Here is a 24,456-nt window from a genome sequence, read left to right as displayed (position 1 = left end):
TAATTCATGCTGACACAACTGTATTTCTATGTTATATTGACTGTCCTGTTGTACATACAATTTATTATAAATTAATATAAATTGCACAATTAGATAGAGACATAATGTAAAGATTTTTACTCCTCATGTATACGAAAGATGTAAGTAATAAAGTCAATTCAATGTAATTGCTACTGCCCAGGACTCTGCCATCCAGAAAATGGAGAAGATCTTTGTGCAAAAAGTAAGGTCAAAACTCTTCCATCTGCCAGAGGTGGGAGTGAACAATTCATCTCGACCATCATGGAGTAGGCGGTAAATCAGCAGTACAGCGTATTAAGGCAAACAACTGAAGCTTATAATGTTGAATCATTTAAATGCAAATTACAATTTAATTTTCAGGAAATCACATTCTTTAGATCCTGCAGATGCTGAGAATCTTGATCGACACACACAAAATGCTGGTGGAACTCAGCAAGCTCCATAGAGCTGCCTGACCTGTTCAGCTCCTCTGGAATTTTTTTGTGTTGCACAATAATTTGGAGCTAGAGCTGACAGAGCATTTCTCCACAAGTGTGCGCTGACAGCCCCAATCCCACCTCCCTCCTCTGATCCCTCTGTTCTACCACACTCCTCTGTGCCCTACCACTCACTGAGTAAGCCCTACCCTGGTACATATGTCCTCCAAAGTGCAATACCTCACACTTGGCTGCATTAAATTCCACCTGCCATTTTTCAACCCATTTGTACTGGTCTCTATTGTTGATTTTCTATAATATATACTCAGTGGCCACTTTGTTAGATACCTTCTTCACCCAATACAGTGGTCACTGCGTGTATGCTTATAGTCTTCTGCTGCTGTAGCCTATCCACTTCAAGGTTCAATGATGCTCTTCAAGATTCATTGTGTTCAGAGATGCTATTCTGTAGAACACTCTTGTCTCGTGTGTTTATTTGAATTACTGTCGCCTTCCTGTCAGCTCAAATAAATCTGGCCATTCTCCTCTGACCTCCTTCATTAACAAGGCATTTTCATCCTCAGAACTTCCACTCTCTGGATGTTTTTTTGCACCATTCTCTGTAAACTGTAGAGACTGTGGTGTATTAAAACTCCAGGAGATCAGCAGTTTCTGAGATACTCAACAATAAAATTCACTCAGATCACATTTCATCCCCATTCTGATGTTTGGTTTCAACAACTGAACCTCTTGACCCTGTCTGCATGCTTTTATCCATTGAATTGCTGCCAGATGATTGGCTGGTAAGATATTTACATTAACAAGCAGGTGTACAGGTGTGCCTAATAAAGTGACCAGTGAATGGATATATTCTTTTTCATTCGTACATTGCATTGGGCATTTGTGATTGCCCACCCTGTAAGAAACTGGTGATGAGTCAACAGGGTCAGCAAATGAGAACACATAGACAGTTTCAGCCCACTGGTTCCTTACTGGCCATGAACCATCCATTTTTACTAATCCTACATTAATCTCTTTTTATTATTCTCCATATGTTCTCATCAACTCTCAACAGATTTTATCACCCACTCATTAAGGGCAATTTTATAGCAGACAATTATCCAGCTCACCTTTTTGGAATGTGGGAAGAAACTGGGAAAAACCAGAGGTCAAAGTTCAAAGTACATTGATTATCAACTTATGTATACGAGATACAACATGGAGATTTGTCTCCTTACAGGCAGCTGCTAAACAGAGAAACCCAATAGAACCCATTAAATAAAAGAGAACAATCAAACACCCAATGTGCAGGAGAAAAAAAAAACAAATCATGCAAACAATAACAATGAGAAAATAACATTCAGAAATGAAGTTCATGGAAGTGAGTCCACAGCCATGAAGCCAGTCATCACTGCCGCCAATTCAGGAGCCGATTACTAGCAGGCCATAGCCCCAGTTCAGTGCAGAGACGAGTAATTTTCACAGAGTGGCGAGCTGAACACCGGCCCGCACCTTGTCTCCGGCCCCAACACCCTCGTCCTCATCCTCGTGATGTCAGAATCAAACTTGCAAAGTCCACAGAGAGATCACTGGAAGTCAGGATTTAACCCAGGTGTCTGGCACTGCAACGAACAGCATCGCAGTTTGACAGCCAACAGCCTTTTGTGAACTGCTGCAGCCTATCTTTTGTTAAGTGTGGAGTTTCCGGGTTAAACATCAGTGACATTGAAGGATGGGCTTGGAATGGTTTGCAAGGGAATCTATCTGGGTGTTCATCTGTCTGTTGGTGCTGCATTCATCCAGGCCAATGGAGAATATTGCACCTTGCATTTGATTTAGAATGTAGAACGTAGAACAGTGCAACACAGAAGCAGGCCTTTTGGCCCACGTTGTTGTCCCGTACTGGTTAAGCTAATAATTAAATGCCTAACTAATCACTTGAAGATCAAAACCTATCAAATATTGAAAGGCCTAGACAGAGCGGATGTGGAGAGGATGTTTCATCAAGACCTTTCGGGTCTCTCTGATTAGATGCTGCCTGACTATCAGTAGATCTGGCTATACGTAGGCAAGGACCGTTGTATTCAGAGGCGTTGCAAATGGAATTGATCAGAGTGCAATCATCAGCATGATTCTCCACAGTGGGAGAAAGCAACTGAAGGTCTTGTGTTCTGGACATTGCCTGAGGGATTCCTACTGGCATGTACATTAATAGCATTTAAGACACAGGGACATGTACCATACATGAGCAAATGGGACTTCAAAGTTCAAAGTAAATTTTATTATCAGAGTACATAAATGTCACCATATACAACCCTGAGATTCTTTTTCCTGTGGGCATACTCAGCAAATTTATAGAATAGTAACTGTAGCAGGATCAATGAAAGATCAAGTAGAGCATAGAAGAAAATAAACTGTGCAAATGTAAATATAAATAAAAAGCAATAAATAATGAGAACATGAAATAACGAGATAAAGAGTCCTTAAAGTGAGATCATTGGTTGTGGGAGCATCTCAGTAGATGAGTGGAGTTATGCCTTTTGTTCAAGAGACTGATGGTTGTGGAGAGTAACTGTTCTAGAAGCTGGTGATGTGAGTGCTGAGGTTCTTGTACCTTTTACCTGATAGCACAGTGAGAAAAGAGCATGACCTTGGTGTGAAAATCTTTGATGATGGATGCTAATTTTCTATGACAATGTTTCAGGTTAGATGTGTTCAATGGTTGGGAGGGCTTTACCCATGATGTACCGGGCAGAATCCACTAACTTTAATAGGATTTTCCATTCAAAGGTTGATGCTCCCATACCAGGCCATGATGCAGCCAGTCAGTACACTGCACATCTATGGAAGTTCGTCAAAGTTTTTGATGTCATGCTGAATTTCTATAGACTTCTAAGGACGTAGAGGCACTATCGTGCTTTCTTTGCAATTACATTTGTATGATGGGTCCAGGATATAGGTTTTCTGCGATAGTAACACTCGGGAATTTAAAGTTACTGACCCTCTCCACCTCTGATCCTCCAATGAGGACTGGCTCATAGACCTCTGCTTTTCCTCTCTTGAAGTCTACAATCAGTTCCTTGATCTTGTTGCTATTGAGTGAGAGATTGTTGTTATGGCACCACTCAGCCGAATCTTCATTCTCCCTCCTGTATGCTGATCCATCACCACCTTTGATTCAGCAGGTGTCATCAGCAAACTTGAATATGCTGTGGAGCTGTGCTTAGCCACACAGTCATTGTAGAGCGGCCCTGTGGTGCCCTTGTGCTGATGGAGTTCGTGGAAGAACTGACTGGGGTCAGCAAGTGAGGAAATGAGAAATGAGTGTCTTGCTGGCAACAACCAATTGGGTTGAATGGTCTGTTGCCCTTTTGCTGCTTTGTAAAGACAACCACTCTCTCATCTTTTTCACAATTCAGCTCTTGTGCTGAACACTGGAGGCAGTTTGAACAATTTTCCACATGTCAGGTGGGTTCCAATGCTCTCCCTGCTTTTTGATATTCCTTTTCTCCTGAGATCTCCACCATCACAGAAGCTGGTCTTAAGGAAGATGAAGGAATTTGGCTAAAGACTGGCTTCCATGCCAGTGGGGGATATCAGGAAGAAAACAAGATGGGTCATCTATTTCACAGTCCTGGCTGAATTTGGTTTGAATGCTTATCGTTGCTGTTAGTGCTTGATCCCACTTCTTTGTGTGTAAGAGGCATAAGAGATTAAAATATTTCACCTCCCCCTCCCACCACCATCTTCTTATTCTGGCTTCTGTTCCCTTCCTTGCCAGTCATGATGACGTCTCATGGCCCAAACAATCGACCATGTATTTCCCTCCATAGATGCTGCCTGACTGGCTGAGTTCCTCTGGCATTTTGTGTGTGTATGTTGCTCTTTACATCCCAAGATATTCTTGGGATCTCATTCTGTGTGATGATCCATGACTGGTTATGACTAGATATGGCGGGAGGAAGTGCTTTGTTCTGATCCATTGATTGGATGCTGTTTACAGTATGATGCTTTTGCTGTTGATTATGTAGGCGGTCCACTGCTGTAGCTTCACCAGATTTGGACCTTGTGTTTAGGTAGAATTTGGGCGGCTTTGGCCCATGCTTCTGCTTTCCTTACTCCATCAGTGTGCTGGATCGTCTTGGCTGCTACAGTGGAGACACCGATACACAGAAGGATACTGGGGACTTTGAGCATTCTGATTGTCATAGAATGCATTTCTACTCCTGTTGTCCCACGGTGCCTGGTAGATGCCCGGTTCTGAGTCGTCTGTCGTTATCACGATGCTGGTACCTTGCCATTGCTTGTGCTTTGTATTATGTTTTTGTATTTATTGTATTGTATTTGTTAGGTGGCAGGGTGGAGGTACTTTTCTACCAAGGGAGGTGTAAGGCACTCTTTCCCTCCACTAGCCTGCAGCTTTCCCTTGTAGCATCTGCTTAGCCATGACCACCCCCTCCCGATCACGTGATGGCATGGGAGCAGGTGGTGGATAGTCGTATGAGTAGTTGATGCCTATCACAGCCCCTGATTATGTGTCCTGATTATAATCCTTAATAATAGACTCCAACACTTCCCCAACCACTACATTCTGAAAGAGTGGAGTGACATTTGCAATCTCCTAGTCCTCTGGGACCATGTCAGAATCAAGTGATTCATGAAAGATCACGACCGATGCATCCGTTATCTCTTCAGCAACCTCTCACAATGCTCTGGGATGTAGTCCATCTGGTCCAGGTGACTTATCCACCTTAAGACCTTTGATTTTGCCCAGCACTTTTTCCTTTGTAATAGCAATGGCACACACTCCTGCTCCCTGACACTCATGGATGTCTGCACACTGCTAGCATCTTCCACAGTGAAGGTTAATGCAACGTACCCATTTAGTTCATCTGCCATTTCTTTGTCTACCTCACTGGTCCAAAATCAACTCCCACCTCCCTTTTACTCTTTATATAACTGCAAAAAAATTTATATTACTTTATCCTATATCATTGGCTAGTTTGCCCTCATATTTCATCTTTTCCCTTCTTATAGCTTTTTTAGTTGCCTTTTGTTGGATTTTAAAAGTTTCCCAATCATCCAACTTCCCACTCATTTTTGCAACCTTATGTGCCCCTTCCTTGGCTTTTATGTAGTCCTGAACTTGCACCTTGCGAACTATTCCCATAAACTTTAGCCATCTCTGATCTACTGTCATCCCCACCAGTTACCTACTCCAATCCACCTGGGCAAGCTCCTCTCTGATACCTCTGTTATTCCCTTTATTGTGATACTAATACTTTTGACTTGTGCTTCTCCCTCTCAAATTGCAGTATGAATTCGATCATGTTATGATCACTGCTTCCTAAGGGTCCTTTGCATCAAGCTCCCTAATAAGATCTGGGTTATTACACAACACCCAGTCTCAGGCAGCCTTTTCCTGAGTGGGCTCAAGCAGAAACTGCTCTAAAAAGCCATCTCACAGGCATTCAATAAATTCCTGTGGATTTTCTTAACTCCACCCACAAAGATTCAATATTTTTTGACCCTATGGCATCGCTTTCTGAAGATGTAATCCCATCAAAGCCACACCACCACCTATACCTTCCTGCCTGTCCTTTTGATAAAAAAGTATATTCTTTGATGTTAAGCTCCCAACTATGACCTTCTTTCAGCCACGACTCAGTGATGCCCACAACGTCATCCAACCAATCTCTAATTGCGCCACGAGTTTGTCCACATTATTCCGAATGCTATGTGGATTTAAATACAGCATCTTCAGCTCATGTGATCTGTGCTATGCTGAAATTCCTTCCTGGCATGTCATTTTGTGAATATATTGGTATTTGTAGAGCTAATGAGTCATAACGCAAATGGAAATGAGGCACATGGCATGTTATAAAAGGTTCCGTTGGAGCATTGCTGTAAGTATTTGTGGAACAGGGTGATTAAAAAAGTCTTCCTACTCATCATATCTGAATAAATTAAGCTGTAGAATTATGAAATCACAGTCTGCTGCCTTAGGTAAAATGTTTACTATGGTGTAATTAACTGTGAGTTGTATTGGTTAAAAATATGACACTTTCATAGTCCATAGAGCAGGCTGGTTCAAGGAAAGGGTCTCCCAACCTTTTATTTGCCATGGACTGATACCATTAAGCAAGGTGTCTGTGGACCCCAGGTTGGGAACCCCTGTTCTAGAACAACAACCTGATAGCTTCTGTGTGTTCATTGTGCCCTCTAAACTAGCTGCTAGCACCTCTGGATAGTTAATGATGCCTGTTTGCAATCTTGCCAAGTTCATTTGCAAACTTGAATCGTTTATGCTCTAAACTGCTATGTTTCTATCTTCTTTGCAGCTACTGGTACATTTAAACACATTTTAATGAGGCTTTGAGAGAAAAGGCTAATCATACCTGTTGTTTGTGTTACGTACCCCGTAACTGGGTGTCTAACCAGCAGAGAAAGAAGAATCCGTTGGAGTCTGGTGGTACCAAGCTAAAGGTGTTTATTAATAAAAATAAGCAAAACCATATCAATAATGCAAATACACATATAAAACAAGTTAGCAGTAATAAACCTAAAAGTGTAGGAATAATAATAATCAATAATAAACAAGCTCTATCGATGTCTAGGGGTAAATAAATTGTCATAGAAAAGTATAAAGTTCAGTTCAGTTCATGAGTGCTGATGTAGTTATGGTTGTTGTATTGTAATCGTTGGAGAGAGAGAGAGCGAGCGAGATGTAACAGCTACAGTCAGGCAAACCTTCCTTTGCTTTCTTAATCCGTCGTATCGGTGTGATCGTTCAGTTATGACCTCTCCGTCCTTCTGCTAGACCGTTCTTCTGTGGTGGACTCGTCACTCTGGCATGAGTGGACACATACACAAGTTCCCACCGGCCCTGCGTTAACACTGATAGCCTTAATGACCAACCTCCTGGTTCGGTCTTTGAAGCCCCCACCTTTCTTGTGGGTTCCAACACTCAATCAGTGTCCACTGGCGTGTCTGGAGGGTGTCTCTCCAGACCTGTCTTTTGTCCCTACTCACGGGGACTCAGCTATCCATCACTCCTGAATGACTGTGTCCATCAAATAAGGCCACTCTTTCAGTCCACTGAGGAATGTTTATGAGCAAACTATTGTCCTTGCAGCGAAACAGTAAATAATTCAAAAAGGAGTCACAATACGGTTAATCAGCAATTTCCCTCTCTCTCCTATCTGTCGCCGATGTTCTTGCTTGTTTTTCCGTCTCTCTTTCTCATGGTCAGCATAGCAACAGTAATAGTTCGTGGTTCTCAGTGGGGGGATGGTTAACTCTGTACCCCATTGTCCATCAGGTCTGTTCATCACTCATAACATTTGCAACTCAGATCATACATTTATTTTGCGTCAAAGTCCTGTGTAAGCATATCTATTCATAATCCAGGAAAATTCATAGCTTCCCCTTCTAAAAAGAAAATCTATCTTTCTACTTGTTCTAACATACGAAGTGAGCTTTGCGGAAAATGAACGCTGTTTCAATCAGTCTTAAGTACATTTGGGTATGAGAACGTGCTAAACTGCGCTTATTAATTATGAAAGCAAACACGAGGAAATCTGCAGATGCTGGAAATTCAGGCAACAGACACAAAATGCTGGTGGAACACAGCAGGCCAGCCAGCATCTATAGGAAGTAGCACTGTTGATGTTTCGGGCCGAGACTCTTCGTCAGGACTAACTTAAAGGAAAGATAGTAAGAGATTTGAAAGTAGGAGGAGGAGGGGGAAATACGAAATGATGGGAGAAGACTGGAGGGGGTGGGGTGAAGCTAAGAGCTGGAAAGGTGATTGGCAAAAGGGATACAGAGCTGGAGAAGGGAAAGGATCGTGGGATGGGAGGCCTAGGGAGAATGAAAGAGGGAGGGGAGCACCAGAGGGAGATGGAGAACAGGCAGAGTGATGGGCAGAGAGAGAGAAAAAAAGAGGAGGGGAGAAAAAACTAAATATATCAGGGATGGGGTAAGAAGGGGAGGAGGGGCATTAACAGAAGTTAGGGTTGATAACTTTTTTTTCTTCTTCTGCAATCATTGAAAACTCAATTAAAAAATTTTTTTTTAAAAACCAGAAGTTAGAGAAGTCAATGTTCATGCCATCAGGTTGGAGGCTACCCAGCCAGTATATAATATGTTGTTCCTCCAACCTGAGTGTGGCTTCATCTTGACAGTAGAGGAGGCCATGGATAGACATATCAGAATGGGAATGGGATGCGGAATTAAAATGTGTGGCCACTGGGAGATCCTGCTTTCTCTGGCAGACAGAGCGTAGGTGTTCAGTGAAACGAGACCAAGTAGATTCTCTTTCACTATTGAGAGACAGAGAGAGTTCACTGGAAATCAGAGGCTTCCAACAGATGCCCTCACTGTCTCGATGTTGATCTCCTGCAACACTTCAGTCACCGATGTCAGTGAGCAATCGAGTCATCTACCAGGCCGTGCACTGAAGGGGCACGTCTTCCAAGCTGCCCCTGCCGCTCGGTGAGTTTTGACAGTGAGAACCCACTGCCCGTGAGGAACATTTGAGCGCAGGTGTAGATCATGCAGTCCAACAGAACCCCTGCCGCCTTGAAAAGGAAAACAGAGACCTGAGAACAGGAGATTTAAACTGTTTTATGGATGAACTGGCCCAGGTCCGCAAATACCTCTGGCGCCAACTATAGCTCCTCCCTTCATTGACAGGTGTTCAAAAGCCTGAGGAAAGAGAAAGTCTTTAAGGAATGTCTGAAACAAAAAGGGTATAGAGTTGTAGAGGTTTAGGGAGAAACTCCAAATCTTGGGGCAGTGCACAATATCTAGAATTGTATTATAACCAGATGCAGAGCAATGCATGCTGGAGGGACTCAGGAGACCAGTCAGCATTTATGGAGGGAATAAACCGTTGACTTTTCTGGCTGAGACCATTCTCCGGTACTAGAAAGTAAGGGGGAAGAAGCCAGAATAAGAAGGTGGGCGGAGGGGAACGAGTACAGGCTGGTAGGTGACAGTTGAAATCAGGTAAGGGGAAATGTGGGTGGGTGGAGGAAGGGGGATGAAGTAAGAAGCATGAAAGTAATAAGTTGAAGAGGTAAAGGGCTAAAGAAGGAAGAATCTGATCATAGAAGAGAGTAGACCATGGGAGAAAGGGAAGGAGGAGCGACATCAGAGAGAGGTGATAAGCAAGGGAGCCAGAAAGGGGAATGGAAAAGAAGAGAAGTGGGAGCAGAATAAATTACTGGAACTGAGAGAAATCAATGTTCGTGCTATAAGGGTAGAGACGATCCAGATGGAATATGAAATGTTGCCCTTCTGATTAAAACCAGATGCAAAAGAACTACCTAGACCTGGGCTTGAAAGACAAAAAGGGCTTGCGAAAGGGATATCAGAACAAAAGATCAAAGGAATTTCATTAAGAAAAGGAAGGGAACTGTCTCATCTGGAGAAGAAGGTTAGCAATTTCAGCAAGTATATTGACATTTGGCGGGTTGAAGCAAGACGTTCAGGCAATATTCAGCATGTCAGGCAGCATCTGCAAAGAGAGAAAAGCAAAGCTGAAGTTTCAGACCAATAAACTTTCATTAACCCAAACTAGTGTTCCTCCCTGCGGATGCTGCCTGTCTGCTGAATATTTACAGTTTTTATTTTAGTTCTGTATATTCTTTGGTATTCTGCTAGATTATCGGTTCACAATCCTAATTTCAATTAGTTTTTATATTATAAATCAGCTGGTAGAACAGGGTTTATTTAAAATTAATATGGATACATTTATTACAGGGAGTCCAATTCATGTTTGGAAGCATCCAACAACACACCACCGATGGAGAGGAATAAAGAGTTGACATTTCCCCACCCCCCCACCCTCCTATCTTCCTCCTCTCCTATCTCCTAGCTTGCACTCCTTCTTATTCAGTCTTCCTCACCCTTTATTCCAGTCTTGCAAAAGGGTTTCAGCCCATAACGTCAGCTTTTTATTCTTGTCCATAGATGCTGCCTGACCTGCTGAGTTCCTCCAGCATTTTGTATGTGTCACTCTATAACGAGCTGGTGAATCACAATTGGCAGTTGTCCTTCTGCGCCTAAAGTGAAAGTTGCCACACACGTTCTCACATAACTGTAATAGGAGAGCAGTTCTTAAATGGTTAATTGCTATATTGGTTAATGGTTCTTGCTATTTCAGCCAAGCCGCTTCCTCTCAAAAAAATCCTTCATTATTAGTATACAGCACTGTGTAAAAGTCTTAGGCACATGTAAAGATATCATAAAATGAAGATGCTTCCAAAAGTAATGAGATGAGTAGTTTCTAATATTTAGTAGTTTTTAAATATCCAAAAAAAGCTATAAAGAGCAGTAAACAGTAAGAAACTTAATCAAATCAATATTTAGTGTGACCATCCTTTGCCTTTAAAATTGCAACAGTTATCTTATGTACGCTGTCGTGCAGTTTTATAAGAAACCGACTGATAGGTTGTTGAAAGTATCTTGGAGAACCTGCCATGGTTCTCCTGCAGACTTTGGTTGCCTCGCTTGCATCTGTCTCTCCGGGTAATCCCAGACAGCCTCTGATGTTGAGATCAGGGCTCTGTGGAGACCATACCATCTGAAACCATATAAAATGTCTAGGATGTCTAAGGCTTTTGCACAGAATTGTGCAGAACTGGAATTTTTTATCGCAAAGTAATTTTACAGTGAAGGGAATATTTAATGTTTCTTTCATTTTACTATTGCTTATACAGCTACTTCCTTTCCATTTTATTTGAAAAATTATCTAAATTTAATTTAGATGATTTCTTTTAATGGAAAGGATGTATTTTCAGGTCATTTCTTTGATGCACAGGTCTTTGCTGGATTGTTCAATTTCATTTCAGGGCACCATGCTAGCATGGCAGTTAGCGCGATGCTTTTGGAGTCTTTTGGAGACCCTGGGCATTTTGGAGTTGAGAGTTCAATTCCAGTTCAATTCTGTAAGGAGTTCGTACGTCCTCCCCTTGGAATGTCCCAGGGTACTCTTGTTTTCCTCCCGCAGTACAAAGACATGCCGGGTAGGTTAATTGGTCATTATAAATTGTCCCATGATTAGGTTAGGTTTAATCAGGTTTGTCGGAGGTTGCTGGGGCAGCATGGTTTGAAAGGCCCAAAGGGCCTACTCCTCCCTGTATCGCTGAACAAACAAATAAAATGATTTCATAAATTCAGTATCAGGTATGTTTGGAAAATAAGTGAAATGCTGACAATTTACATTGATTAATGGGGGATCTAAAAGACAGAAAATACAAAGATTAAATTAAAAATAATGAATTCTAACATCTGATGCAAATAGGCTTAATAGAAGATAGTGCTACTAGAGCAGACTGACATAATTTACCTTAATTACCTATCTAAATGGTGCAGCTACATGTGAAAAAATACATTTTCAGAAAGAACACCGTCTTTGAAAAGGTAATGAAAATTCATTCCGTGTTCTGTTGTGATTCAGCTCAGGGCATTCGTATATGTATTCGCAAGCAAAGAGAGGCATCGCACATGTGTTGAACGCCATTTTATTAGAAGCACAAATGAAATACAGAAAGAAAAAAAATCGAACGATTACTGCAGTAGTAGTACAGGACACAAAACAATACTTACCCACATGGTCAGCCGATCTACATAATGTCAGAGGAAACCACAGATCTGACAAACATCCACGCAACCTCCTCTCTCTCTTCACCACCTGCTCAATGTACTCCCACCCTCTTGCCTTACCTGTCCCTATCTTCTCCAAATCTTTGCACCAGTTGTAACCCAGCCTAAGAGAAATCTCTGTCCTCTTTGTACAAAGGAAGTGCCCATTTTTATGCCTTTGAGGATTCCTTCAAAACCATAACATAGAACATAGAATAGTACAGCACATTACAGACCCTTCGGCCCACAATGTTGTGCCGACCCTCAAACCCTGCCTCCCATATAACCCCCTACCTTAAATTCCTCCATATACCTGTCTAGTAGTCTCTTAAACTTCACTAGTGTATCTGCTTCCACCACTGACTCAGGCAGTGCATTCCATGCACCAACCACTCTCTGAGTAAAAAACCTTCCTCTAATATCCCCCTTGAACTTCCCTCCCCTTAACTTAAAGCCATGTCCTCTTTTACTGAGTAGTGGTGCCTTGGGGAAGAGGTGCTGATTGTCCACTCTATCTATTCCTCTTAATATCTTGTACACCTCTATCATGTCCCCTCTCATCCTCCTTCTGTCCAAAGAGTAAAGCCCTAGCTCCCTTAATCTCTGATCATAATCCATACTCTCTAAACCAGGCAGTATCCTGGTAAATCTCCTCTGTACCCTTTCCAATGCTTCCACATCCTTCCTATAGTGAGGCGACCAGAACTGGACACGGTACTCCAAGTGTGGCCTAACTAGAGTTTTATAGAGTTTTATAACATAATTATTACTCCAGTACTTTTGCACCTCCTTATCTCTTATGACCTTCAGCCTAGACACATAATAAAGGCAAACAGAGACAACATGTCTGTAAGGAGGAAAACATTCTGCACTGTTATCTAATCTCAGAGGTGTGAATTTAAGCACATATCCAGACTATCACTACATTCCAAGCTAACACCCTTTTATCTTTAAACTTGCATTTAGGTATGTATCAAGAAGGAATCACATCTAATTCTTTCCTTTACAGAAAAATATAAAAACAGTTGTGTTTAGAATTTCTGTATCAGTTACAGTTATATTTATTTTAATCCTTGTAGTCCTTGTGGTGATTTGCATATTCTCAAACAAGGACAAAAACATAACCAAATCAGGCATCAAACTAGTTTTGATATTGCAGAGGGCCACCGGTGCTCAAGTGTTACAAAGAGTGGTTGGGCCATTGGTTTTTCAGGGCAGCCGCTTCTTTGGGACAACTCAAAGAACAAAAACTAAGCGAGAAGCCAGCTGGGATTCCTGTCAGTTGTTTGGGACACTGTGCCACTTAATTGGGAGAGGAGATTGTTGCTCTACAGCTTCTAACTAACATCAGTCACTTGCACTTGTTTTAAATAGCATCAGTTGCATGCGTTTGTGTTGAAAAAGTAGTGATTTTTGTTTCTGATATTTAGTTAGAAATATAGTCGGCCCTCCTTATCTGCAGATTCCGCATGCGCGAATTCAACCAACCGCGAATCGCGAAAACCCAGAAGTGCTCTTCCAGCACTTGTTGTTTGAGCATTTGCAGACTTTTTTTTCTTGTCATTATTCCCTAAACAATGCAGTATAACAACCATTTTACATAGCATTTACATTGTATTAGGTATTATAAGTAATCTAGAAATGATTTAAAGTATACAGAAGGATGTGTGTGCGTTATCGTGGATCGGGATCGAAAAAAATCGGAAGTTCTCTTACTAAGTAAGGCGGAACAGGTACATCCGGTATTACTTAGCGTCAGTTAGTCAAACGTTTGTCTTATATAGTATATATTTTACCTTTCTATGCATATAAAACACTTAAGAACGTATGTTTCAGTGCTGGGCTTGGGAACTTCTTCCCGAGTTCGATCCAGTGACAGACCGCTATCGAGTGCGCTCTCCACTGTGCTGGGTTGATGTGGAGGATCAAAAACCCAAAACCGCAAAACCCAATCATTAAACCAGAGCTTTTTTCACTTTATCCTTCAAAATTGTTCCGATCGTTGACCGACGTGGCCTAACGCTTTTCCAATGACCGATGGCGTTTCACCTCTTTCCGATCGCTTTATTATTTCCACTTTATTTTCAATCGTTATCGTGATTATTTTCGTGAACAGAAACACTGCAGATTCAGATCTCTACCGCTGGGTCCTAAGGTCCACCGCATTGAGACAGGTTGAATAAGGGAGTTGAGCATCCGTGAATTTTGGTATCCGTGAGGGGTCCCGGAACCAATCCCCCGCGGATAAGGAGGGCCGACTGTAAGCAATTAGGCAACTCAGAATTGTTTTGCTCATTGCGATTTCAAGCATTTAGACTTAGAGATGCTGGAAATGACCAGAAGTGAGAATGAAATGATTTCACTACTTCAACAAGTTAGGAACTATGAAGAATTTGAAGGTATTGACAGTCATCTTGAATATTACAATGAAAATGAGGATTTGGAAGATGCAATTGTCAAAAAGCAGTCTATTATCTGCACTGATGTTGTCATTTACAATCTAAAGGACACAGCAGCATACACTGGATGAATTCCTCCATTGATAACTATTAGGAAATAATGCACAATTTTGTAGTACTGTAGTAGTATTGGTAGTGTTCTAATTTTGTTCTGTATTTCACTTAAATACAGAATGTGTTATTCAGTTAAATGGTAGTTTTGTCTTTTCTATAGCTTTTTAACTATTTCCATGAAATTTTGGCTGATGGGGGGCAGCCGCTTAATTGGGCCAAAATGTACGGGTCCTGGTTTGTCCTAATTAATCAGAATCCATTGTATATATATTCAATTTAATGCATTGATTTTATTCCACATAATTGAATGCAAAATTGAACGCTGGAATTAAGGAGATTGAGAGGGGATCTGATTGCAACATATAAGATTATTAAGGGATTGGACAAGATAGAGGCAGGAAATATGTTCCAGATGCTGGGAGAGTCCAGTACCAGAGGACATGGTTTGAGAATAAGGGGTAGGTCATTTAGGACAGAGTTAAGGAAAAACTTCTTCTCCCAGAGAGTTGTGGGGGTCTGGAATGCACTGCCTCGGAAGGCAGTGGAGGCCAATTCTCTGGATGCTTTCAAGAAGGAGCTAGATAGGTATCTTATGGATAGGGGAATCAAGGGATATGGGGACAAGGCAGGAACCGGGTATTGATAGTAGACGATCAGCCATGATCTCAGAATGGCGGTGCAGGCTCGAAGGGCCGAATGGTCTACTTCTGCACCTATTGTCTATTGTCAAAATATGATAGCTAAAAGAGAGAATGAACAAGCGTACATGCGTACATCAGCAAACATATTCATGCCTACTTTTTTGTTGCTGTAGTTGTCTATATCCAGAAAAGAAAAATTCCCCTACATATTTTAGAGATTCAGTACATTCTTACTTTTCAGCTCAATAGTTTTAACCTATTTTTTTCATTTGCCTTGTTGAGTTTGTAACCTGTTGTCTTTTTCCTTTGCACAGGAGAGGAAAATCTGTTGGCAATACTAAAACGAAGATGGTGGAAATACATGATCTTGGGAGTAATAGATATAGAAGCCAACTATCTTGTAATAAAGGCGTACCAGTATACAACCCTGACTAGCGTACAGGTATGTGCATCAAGGTTTGCTCTCAGTAATACTTCAGCTGATGTCTACACTTTGTGTCAAATGTTAACTGAAAAATTAGCACTAAATGAATATGTATTGGTTTTATTTGTGTTTGCTTAGAATGGGATTGAATTTTGAGCTCAGTATCTGTTTTGGAATGTGGCAAGGCAGCATGGTAAAGAACAAAGAACAACACAGCACAGTACAGGCCCTTCGGCCCACAATGTTGTGCTTACCCTTAAACCCGGCCTCCCATATAACCCTCCACCTTAAATTCCTCCATATACCTGTCTAGCAGTCTCTTAAATTTCACTAGTGTATCTGCCTCCACCACTGACTCAGGCAGTGCATTCCACGAACCAACCACTCTCTGAGTGAAAAATCTTCCTCTAATATCCCCCTTGAACTTTCCACCCCTTACCTTAAAGCCATGTCCTCTTGTACTGAGTAGTGGTACCCTGGGGAAGAGGTGCTGGCTGTCCACTCTATCTATTCCTCTTAATATCTTGTATATCTCTATCATGTCTTCTCTTATCCTCCTTCTCTCCAGAGAGTAAAGCCCTAGCTCCCTTATTACAATGCTTCACAGTACAGGTGACTGGGGTTAAACTCATGCCATTGTTTGTAAGGGTTAAGTACATTCTTCCCATGACTGTGTGGGTTTCCTCCCACAGTCCAAAGATGTACTGATTGGGGGGGTGATAATTGGTCATTGTAAATTGTCCCATGATTAGGCTAGGATTAAATCAGGGGATTGCTGGACAGCACAGCTCAAAGGGCTGGAAGGACCTACTCCGCACAGTAAATCAAGAAATAAATAAATAATAAATAAATAAATGACTTGCCCTTTATAGAACCAAACAGAATTTAATTTTATCAGGAGGAATGTTCCCTTTTCTTTAGTTTATAGCATCTAAAATGAAAGATGTTAAAGAAAGAATTGTCACAAACGTTTTTCTACCGACAAAGCTTTACTGGGCGGATTTTCATGATCTTAGTACCCACTGTGCATTTGATTGTGTGCCATAGTAACCCAAGAACAAGGGATAACGACATATAATTCTGTAAGTAGGTGGGAGCCCCATAACATAATGTTGTGAAAATTACAAAATTATGGTTTTCACATAACGTTAACAGCTCTATTTCAACTTATCACTCGGTGCCAATTTCATTTCTGCAATGGATACCCAGTTTTGTTACCGTAAGAATCAAAAGCATTTCTTCAGATTTTCTTTCTTCCACAGCATTATCAAGGGCTCAGAATGGGTTCCTAAATGGGAACCCTTTTATGTCAACTGCTTTGAAGAAAATGACATTGGGAAAATGATTCGATTAGGATGTGAAATGATACTCATTGCTTTTTAATCTCTCACCCACATCAGCAACTGAAGGTTACCAGATGATTTTACAGGGTGATCTAAGGTTCAAAGGTTCATCTATTATCAAAGTACACAACTCTGAAATTCTTCTTCTCCAGATAGCCATGAAGCCAAGAACGAAAAGAATGGCAGCACAATCATCAACCCCCAAATCCCTCCTCCCACATAAAAACACAAAGAAAAACAGAACAAGGCACATCGATCCCCAAATCCCCCTCCCCCACACACAAAAGACCGAGAAAGATTGGTGAAAAATAGAGAGTATTAAAAACTCTGTCTGAAAAAAATCTGTAGTACAACTCCATATCCAAAACGTAGCAAACCTGGGTAACATTCTCTGGGCACAGCATCAGACCTGTCCCTCTCCGTAGCAGAGCAGTCCCACCAGCGATATAAAGGCAGTCTCCATTCTCCTTAGGAGAGCGGTCCCACCAGTGATCAGAAGGCGCAAATGAGACTTGTAAGACTCACTTCAAAGTTTAAAGTAAATTTATTATCAAAATAAATATGTGTATGTCACCATATACAACGCCGAGATTCATTTTCGTGTGGGCGTACATAGTAAATCCAAGAAACGTAATAGAATTAATGAAAAACTACACCCAACAGGACAGACTGTGCAGATACAACCAATGTGAAAAACAAAACAACCTGTGTGAATGCAGTGGCAGTGCTTCCTAATGGTAGTAATGAGAAGAGGGTATGACTTGGGCAATGGGGGTCCTTAATGATGGATGCCACCTTTTCGAGGCATTGCTCCTTGAAGATGTCCTAGATACTAGTGCTCATGATGGATCTGACTAAGTTCACTATTTTCTGCAGCTGCAGTGCCCTCCCCCATGCTAGATGGTGATGCAGCCAGTTAGAATACTCTCCCCAGTCCGTCTGTAGAGGTTTGCGAGTGTCTTTGGGTAACATATCAAATGGTGTCAAATTCCTAATGAAGTATGGCTGCTGTTGTACCTTCTATGTAACAGCATTGATATACTGGGCCCAGGATGGATCCTTGGAGATGTTGATGCCCAGGAACTCGAAATTGCTCACCCTTTCCACTACTGATCCCTCAATGAGGATTGGTGTGTGTGACCTCGTCTTACCCTTTCTGGCAGCAGCAAGAAGAGAGCATGGCCTGGATAGTGGGGGTCCTTGAAGATTGAAGCTGCTTTCCTGTGACTCCGCTCCACGTGGATGTGCTCGCTAGTGAGGAGGGCTTTATCCATGATGGACTGTGTGAATAGTTGGATTAAACCAGTAAATGCTGGAAATACTCAGCAGATCAGGCAGCATCGGTGGCAAGAATAATGACATGGCCACTTCACAATGTTACCATCGGGAAGGACATACAGGAGCCTGAAGGCACACACTCAGCGGTTAAGGAACAGCTTCTTCCCCTTCTGCCATCCTGTATTTAAATGAACATTGAAGACTTACGCCACCTCCACGGGATCCCACCACCAGCCACATCTTCCCCTCCTCCCCACTCTCGACTTTCCGCAGGGATCGCTCCCTACGCGACTCCCTTGTCCATTCATCCCCCCCATCCTTCCACACTGACCTCCCTCCAGGCACTTATCCCTGCAAATGGAAGAAGTGCTACACCTGCCCCCACACTTCTTCCCTCACCACCATCCTAGGCCCCAGACAGTCCTTTCAGGTGAGGCACCACTTCACCTGCGAGTCAACTGGGCTGATATACTGTATCCGGTGCTCCCGATGTGGCCATTTATACATTGGGGAGACCTGCTGCAGACTGGGAGACCGTTTCGCCGAACACCGGCACTCAGTCCTCCAGCAGTGGCGGGATCTCCCTGTGGCCACACACTTCAATTCCACAGACCACTCCCACTCCGACATGTCTGTCCATGGCCTCCTCTACCGTCAAGATGAGGCCACACGCAGGTCGATGGAGCAATACCTTATCTCCCGCCTAGGTAGCCTCCTACCTGCCGGCATGAACATTCAACTCACAGACCTCCGTTGTACCCCTGCCCCCCCTTACCCCATCCCTATCTATAATTTTAGTCTGGTTCTCTTTTTCTCTCTCTTTTTCCCCCCTCACTATAATCTGCCCCCAGCCCTACCTTTCTTTCTCTTTTATTTCCCATAATTCTGCACCTTCCCCCAGCCCATTTCCCTTCAGCCTATCACTTCCCAGCTCTCTACTTCATCCCTCCCCCCACTTCTTATCCCCCCTCGACCATCCCATGTTACTTCCCTCCTGATGAAGGGTTTCGGCCCGAAACGTCGTCACTACCTCCTCCCATAGATGCTGTCTGTCCTGCTGAGTTCTGCCAGCATTTTGTGTTTTTATTTATTTCCAGCATCTGCAGATTCACTCGTGTTGCCTTTGAGAACACTAACTCATGACTTTTTTTATTTCTGTTATTAACAAATTTCACGACATATGATGGTGATATTAAACCTGGTTCTGAGTAGGGCATTGCAGAACTGGGAAAGGAAGGAAACAAATTATTTTTGAGTTGCAACTCTTTTGCATTTCTGTAGTTCTGGATCTGTAGATGGAAACATCTGTAGTTTCCAGATGTTTATTCTGGAAAAGCTGAAATATGTTGTTGGTGTAAAACCTTTGAAGCATTGTGGATCTTAGAGGTGCAAGTCCCTAATATATCTTTCTCCATCACGAGCTCTGGCAGCACGCTCCACGTCTCCACCACTCTCTGTTTTTATAAATTTACCTCTGACATCACACCCCTACTTTCCTCTAATCACCTTAAAGTTGTGCCCCCTCATACTAGCATATGCTTTATCCTTCCTATCACATGGTGACCAGAACTGCACATAGTACTTCAGCTGTAGTCGCCACTTGTTTCCCCTGTATTCACTTTGTTTAATTCTAGTACACAGATGTATTTTGGTTTTTAAAGTAATATTCATAGAAAAGTATAGCTCAGAAGCTATGCTTTGGCCCACCTAGTCTGTGCCGGACCACAGACTATTGCCTCCTGCCATCGACCTGCCCTTCATACCCCTAGCTTCCATTACCTATCCAAACTTCTCTTAACATTGAAATCAAGTTTGCATTCACCACCTGGGCCGGCATCTCATTCCATGCTCTCATGACCCTCTGAGTGAAGAAGTTTCCCCTCATGTTCCCCTTAAACTTTTCACCTTTCACCCTTAACCCGTGACCTTTGGTTGTAGTCCCATGCAGCCTCAGTAGAAAAATCTTGTTTGTATTTACCCTATGTATACCCCTCATAATTTTGTAACAAAGTCTGAACCTTGTCAATCTTTCCTTATAACTCAAATCTCCAACCCAGTAGTTTCCTTGTAATTTTTTCCATTCTCTTTCAACCTTACATCTTCCCTGTAGATAGGTGAACAAAACTGCACACAATACTCCAAATTAAGCCTCACAAATGTCTTATACAACTTCAAAACAACACCCCATCCCATGTACTCAATACTTTGATTTATGAAGGCCAATGTGTCAAAAGATTTCTTTATGACCCTATCTACCTGTAATGCCAATTTCAACGAATGAGGGACTTGTATTCCCAGATCTGTTTGCTCTACCGCGCTCCTCAGTGTCCTACCATTCACTGTGTAAGACCTATCCTGGCTGGTCCTACTGAAGTGCAACACTCGGTATTTGTCTGCATTAAATTCCATCTGCCATTTCTCAGCCCATTTTTCCAGCTGATCCAGATCCTGCTGCAAGCCAGGGTAGCTTTCTTTGTTGTCCACTGCACCCCCAATCTTGGTGTCACCCACAAATTTGATCTTCCAGTTAACTACATTACCATCCAGATCATTGATATAGATGACAAACAACAATGGACCGAGCACTGATCCCTGGGGCACACCACTAGTCATCAGCCTCCAGTCAGACAGGCAACCACCTACCACCACTCTCTGGCTTCTCCCACCATGCAAATGTCTAATCCAGTTTACTATCTCATCTTGAAAGCCGAGCAACTGAATCTTTTTGACCGGCCTCCGATATGGGACCTTTTCAAATGCCTTGCTCGGCCAGATAGAAAACGCCCACTGCCTTGCCTTCATCAACTTTTTTGGTAACTTCTTTGAAAACTCTAGAAGATTGGTTAGATGTGACCTACCTTGCATGAAGCCATGCTGACTAATCTTAATCAGTCCACGCCTATCCAATATGGTCCCTCAGAATACCTTTCAACAGCTTTCACATCACTGATGTCAGGCTCACCAGTCTATAGTTTTTTGGTTTAGTTTTAGGGCCTTTCTTGAACAGCCAAACAACATTGTCTGTTCTCCAATCCCCTGGTACCTCACCTGTTACTAAGGATGATTTAAATATCCCTGGCAATTTCTGCACTTGCCTCCCGCAGTGTCCGAGGGAACACCCAGTTAAGCCCTGGGGATCTATCCACCCTAATTTGCCTCAAGACAGCAAACACCTCCTCCTCTGTTATCTGTACACAATCTATGAAGTTGATGCCATTTAGCCTCACTTCTATAGACTCTGTGTCTAGCACCTAAGTAAATACAAATGCAAAAAAAACATTTAAGTTCTCCCCCGTCTCTTTTGTCTCCACACATGGATTACCTTACTGATCTTCCAGAGGACCAATTTTGTCCCTTGCAATTCTTTTGCTCTTACCATATCTATAAGACCATAAGATATAGGGGCAGAAGTAGGCCATTCGGCCCATCGAGTCTGCTCCGCTATTCAGTCATGGGCTGATCCAATTCTTCCAGTCATCCCCACTCCCCTGCTTTCACCCCATACCCTTTGTGATGCCCTGGCTAATGAAGAACCTATCTATCTCTGCCTTAAATACACCCAATGACTTGGCCTCCACAGCCACTCATGGGAACAAATTCCACAGATTTACCACCCTCTGACTAAAGTAATTTCTCTGCATTTCAGTTCCAAAAGGATGTCCTTCAATCCTGAAGTCATGCCCTCTTGTCCTACAATCCCCTACCATGGGAAATAACTTTGCCATATCTAATCTGTTCAGGCCTTTTAACATTCTATGAGATCACCCCCCCCCCCCCTTCGTTCTCCTGAACTCCAGGGAATACAGCCCAAGAGCTGCCAGACGTTCCTGATATGGTAACCCTTTCATTCCTGGAATCATACCTGTGAATCTTCTCCAAACCCTCTTCAATGGCAGTATATCCTTTCTAAAATGAGGAGCCCAAAACTGCACATGATACTCCAAGTGTGGTCTAACAAGTGCCTTATCTGTAGGATTCTCTTTCACCTTATCTGCTAGGGCAACCTCATACCTTCTTTCAGCCCTTCTGATTTTCTCTTCAGTGTTCCCTTGCATATCTTAGACTCAATAAGCACCCTATTTGTTACTACCTGCCTATACATGCTATGCACCTCTTTTTTTCTCAACCAGGACCTCAATATCTCTTGAAAACCAAAGTTCCCTACACCTGTTATCTTTACCTTTTATTTTGACAGTTGCAGATAAGCTTTTTACTCTCAAAATTTCACTTTTGAAGGCCTCCCACTTACCAAGTACGCCTTTACCAGAAAACAGCCTGTCCCAATCCACACTTGCCAGATGCTTTCTGATACCATCAAAATTGGTGTTTCTCCAACTTAGAATCTCAACCTGCAGACTAGGTCTACGTTTTTGCAATTTTACTTTGAAACTAATGGGCATTGTGATCATTAGATGTTCCCCTACACAAACTTCTTTCCTCTGCCTTGTCTCATTCCCTAGCAGCAGATCTCTGATTGGGACTTCTACGTACCGATGAAGGAAACTTTCTTGAACACAAACTTGATCCCATCTCATCCTTTGGCAGTATGGAAGATTTTAAATGAAATGCTTCTTTGTGTTAGTTATTGGAAATGCTGCATTTTTGTTGAAATAGAGTTAATACTTTCCCTAAAAGGTCTACAGAAGCATTATGAGAAAGTATGAGGGATCACCAAGAATCAAAAATGGTGTATCAGAGAGTTCTTAGAAAGTTTTAGAACTGAAGGAGCTCAGTGATTAGATGGCTAAGGAGGTGGCATTTGCCAGTATTCTACTATCTCTTCTGGAGTAATTTCAAGTTATACATTTATTATACACTGAGTGGCCATATTATTAAGCACCCCCTGTACTAATAAAGTGGCCATTTGTGGTCTTCTGCTGCTGTAGCCCGTCCACTTCAAAGTTTGACATTGTGTACATTCAGAGATCCTCTTTTCCACACCACTGTTGTAATGCATGGCTATTTGAGTTACTGTTGCTTTCCTGTCAGCTTGAAGCAGCCTGGCTGCTCTTCTCTGGCCTCCCTCATTAACGAGGCATTTTCGCTCACCGAACTGCTGCTCACTGGATTTTTTTTTATTTTTCGCACCATTCTCTGTAAACTGTAGGGACTGTTGTGTGTGAAAATCCCAGGAGATCAGCCGTTTCTGAGATACTCAAACCACCCTGTCTGGAACCATCAATCATTCCACGGTAAAAGTCTTCCAGAACACATTTCTTCCCCATTCTGATACTTCACCTGAACAACAACTGAACCTCTTGACCATGTCTGCATGCTTTTATACCTTGAGTTGCTGCCGTATGATTAGATATTTGCATTGTTGAGCAGGTGTCCCTAATAAAGCAGCCACCGAGTGTAGAATTTCTTTACACTTGTTTGTCTATTTGTTAATCTATTTCTACATTTACCATTCAATGAGTTAAAATTTATTCCATAACATTTGTATTGGTGACTCCAAGGTGGGTGAATACTTTTTATACGCACTGTATTTATGGCTGTAGTGCCTAAGACTTTTGTCAATGTGGAGTGGACAGTGAGTTTGTAAATCTGGCAAGAGCAAATGATGTTGGGAATAGCAATGGTGGAAGGGTATGGGACAGGTGGCAGAGAAGGAGTGCCTGAGCAGGGGAAGACACAGCTAGACCTGAGACACCCAGCAAGGTCATTTGGTTCCAAACAATTGATGATCACATTGGTGAAGTTAGAGCAGTAGATGTAGTCTATATGGATTTCAGCAAGGCATTTGATAAGGTACCCCATGTAAGGCCTATTGATAAAGTAAGGAGGCATGGGATCCAAGGGGACATTGTTTTGTGGATCCAGAACTGGCTTGCCTACAGAAGGCAAAGAGTGGTTGTAGACAGGTCATATTCTGCATGGAGGTCAGTCACCAGTGGAGTGCCTCAGGGATCTGTTCTGGGACCCTTACTCTTCGTGATTTTTATAAATGATGTGGATGAGGATGTGGAGGGATGGGTTAATAAGTTTGCTGATGACACAGAGGTTGGAGGTGTTGCGGATAGTGTGAAGGGCTGTCAGAGGTTACAGCGGGACGTTGATAGGGTGCAAAACTGGGCTGAGAAATGGCAGATGGAGTTCAACCCAGATAAGTGTGAGGTGGTTCATTTTGGTAGGTGGTTCATGATGGCAGAATATAGTATTAATGCT

The 24,456-nt window shown here is 42.3% G+C and overlaps 1 protein-coding gene across 1 annotated transcript in view; it reads left to right on the top strand.

Annotated features, from left to right (window-relative positions):
- slc35f1 (solute carrier family 35 member F1) overlaps positions 1-24,456 on the top strand; it is a 372,306-nt gene that overhangs the window by 225,998 nt on the left and 121,852 nt on the right. The window contains exon 3 of the mRNA XM_073057399.1: positions 15,558-15,685. Within this exon, the coding sequence (XP_072913500.1) occupies positions 15,558-15,685 (128 nt within the window). The remainder of the gene's footprint in view (positions 1-15,557; positions 15,686-24,456) is intronic.

This window comes from Hemitrygon akajei, chromosome 9 (genome assembly GCF_048418815.1).
Source record: "Hemitrygon akajei chromosome 9, sHemAka1.3, whole genome shotgun sequence".
Taxonomy (NCBI): domain Eukaryota; kingdom Metazoa; phylum Chordata; class Chondrichthyes; order Myliobatiformes; family Dasyatidae; genus Hemitrygon; species Hemitrygon akajei.
Note: the sequence above shows the minus strand (reverse complement) of the source record. Positions and strands in the feature narration are given on the sequence as shown.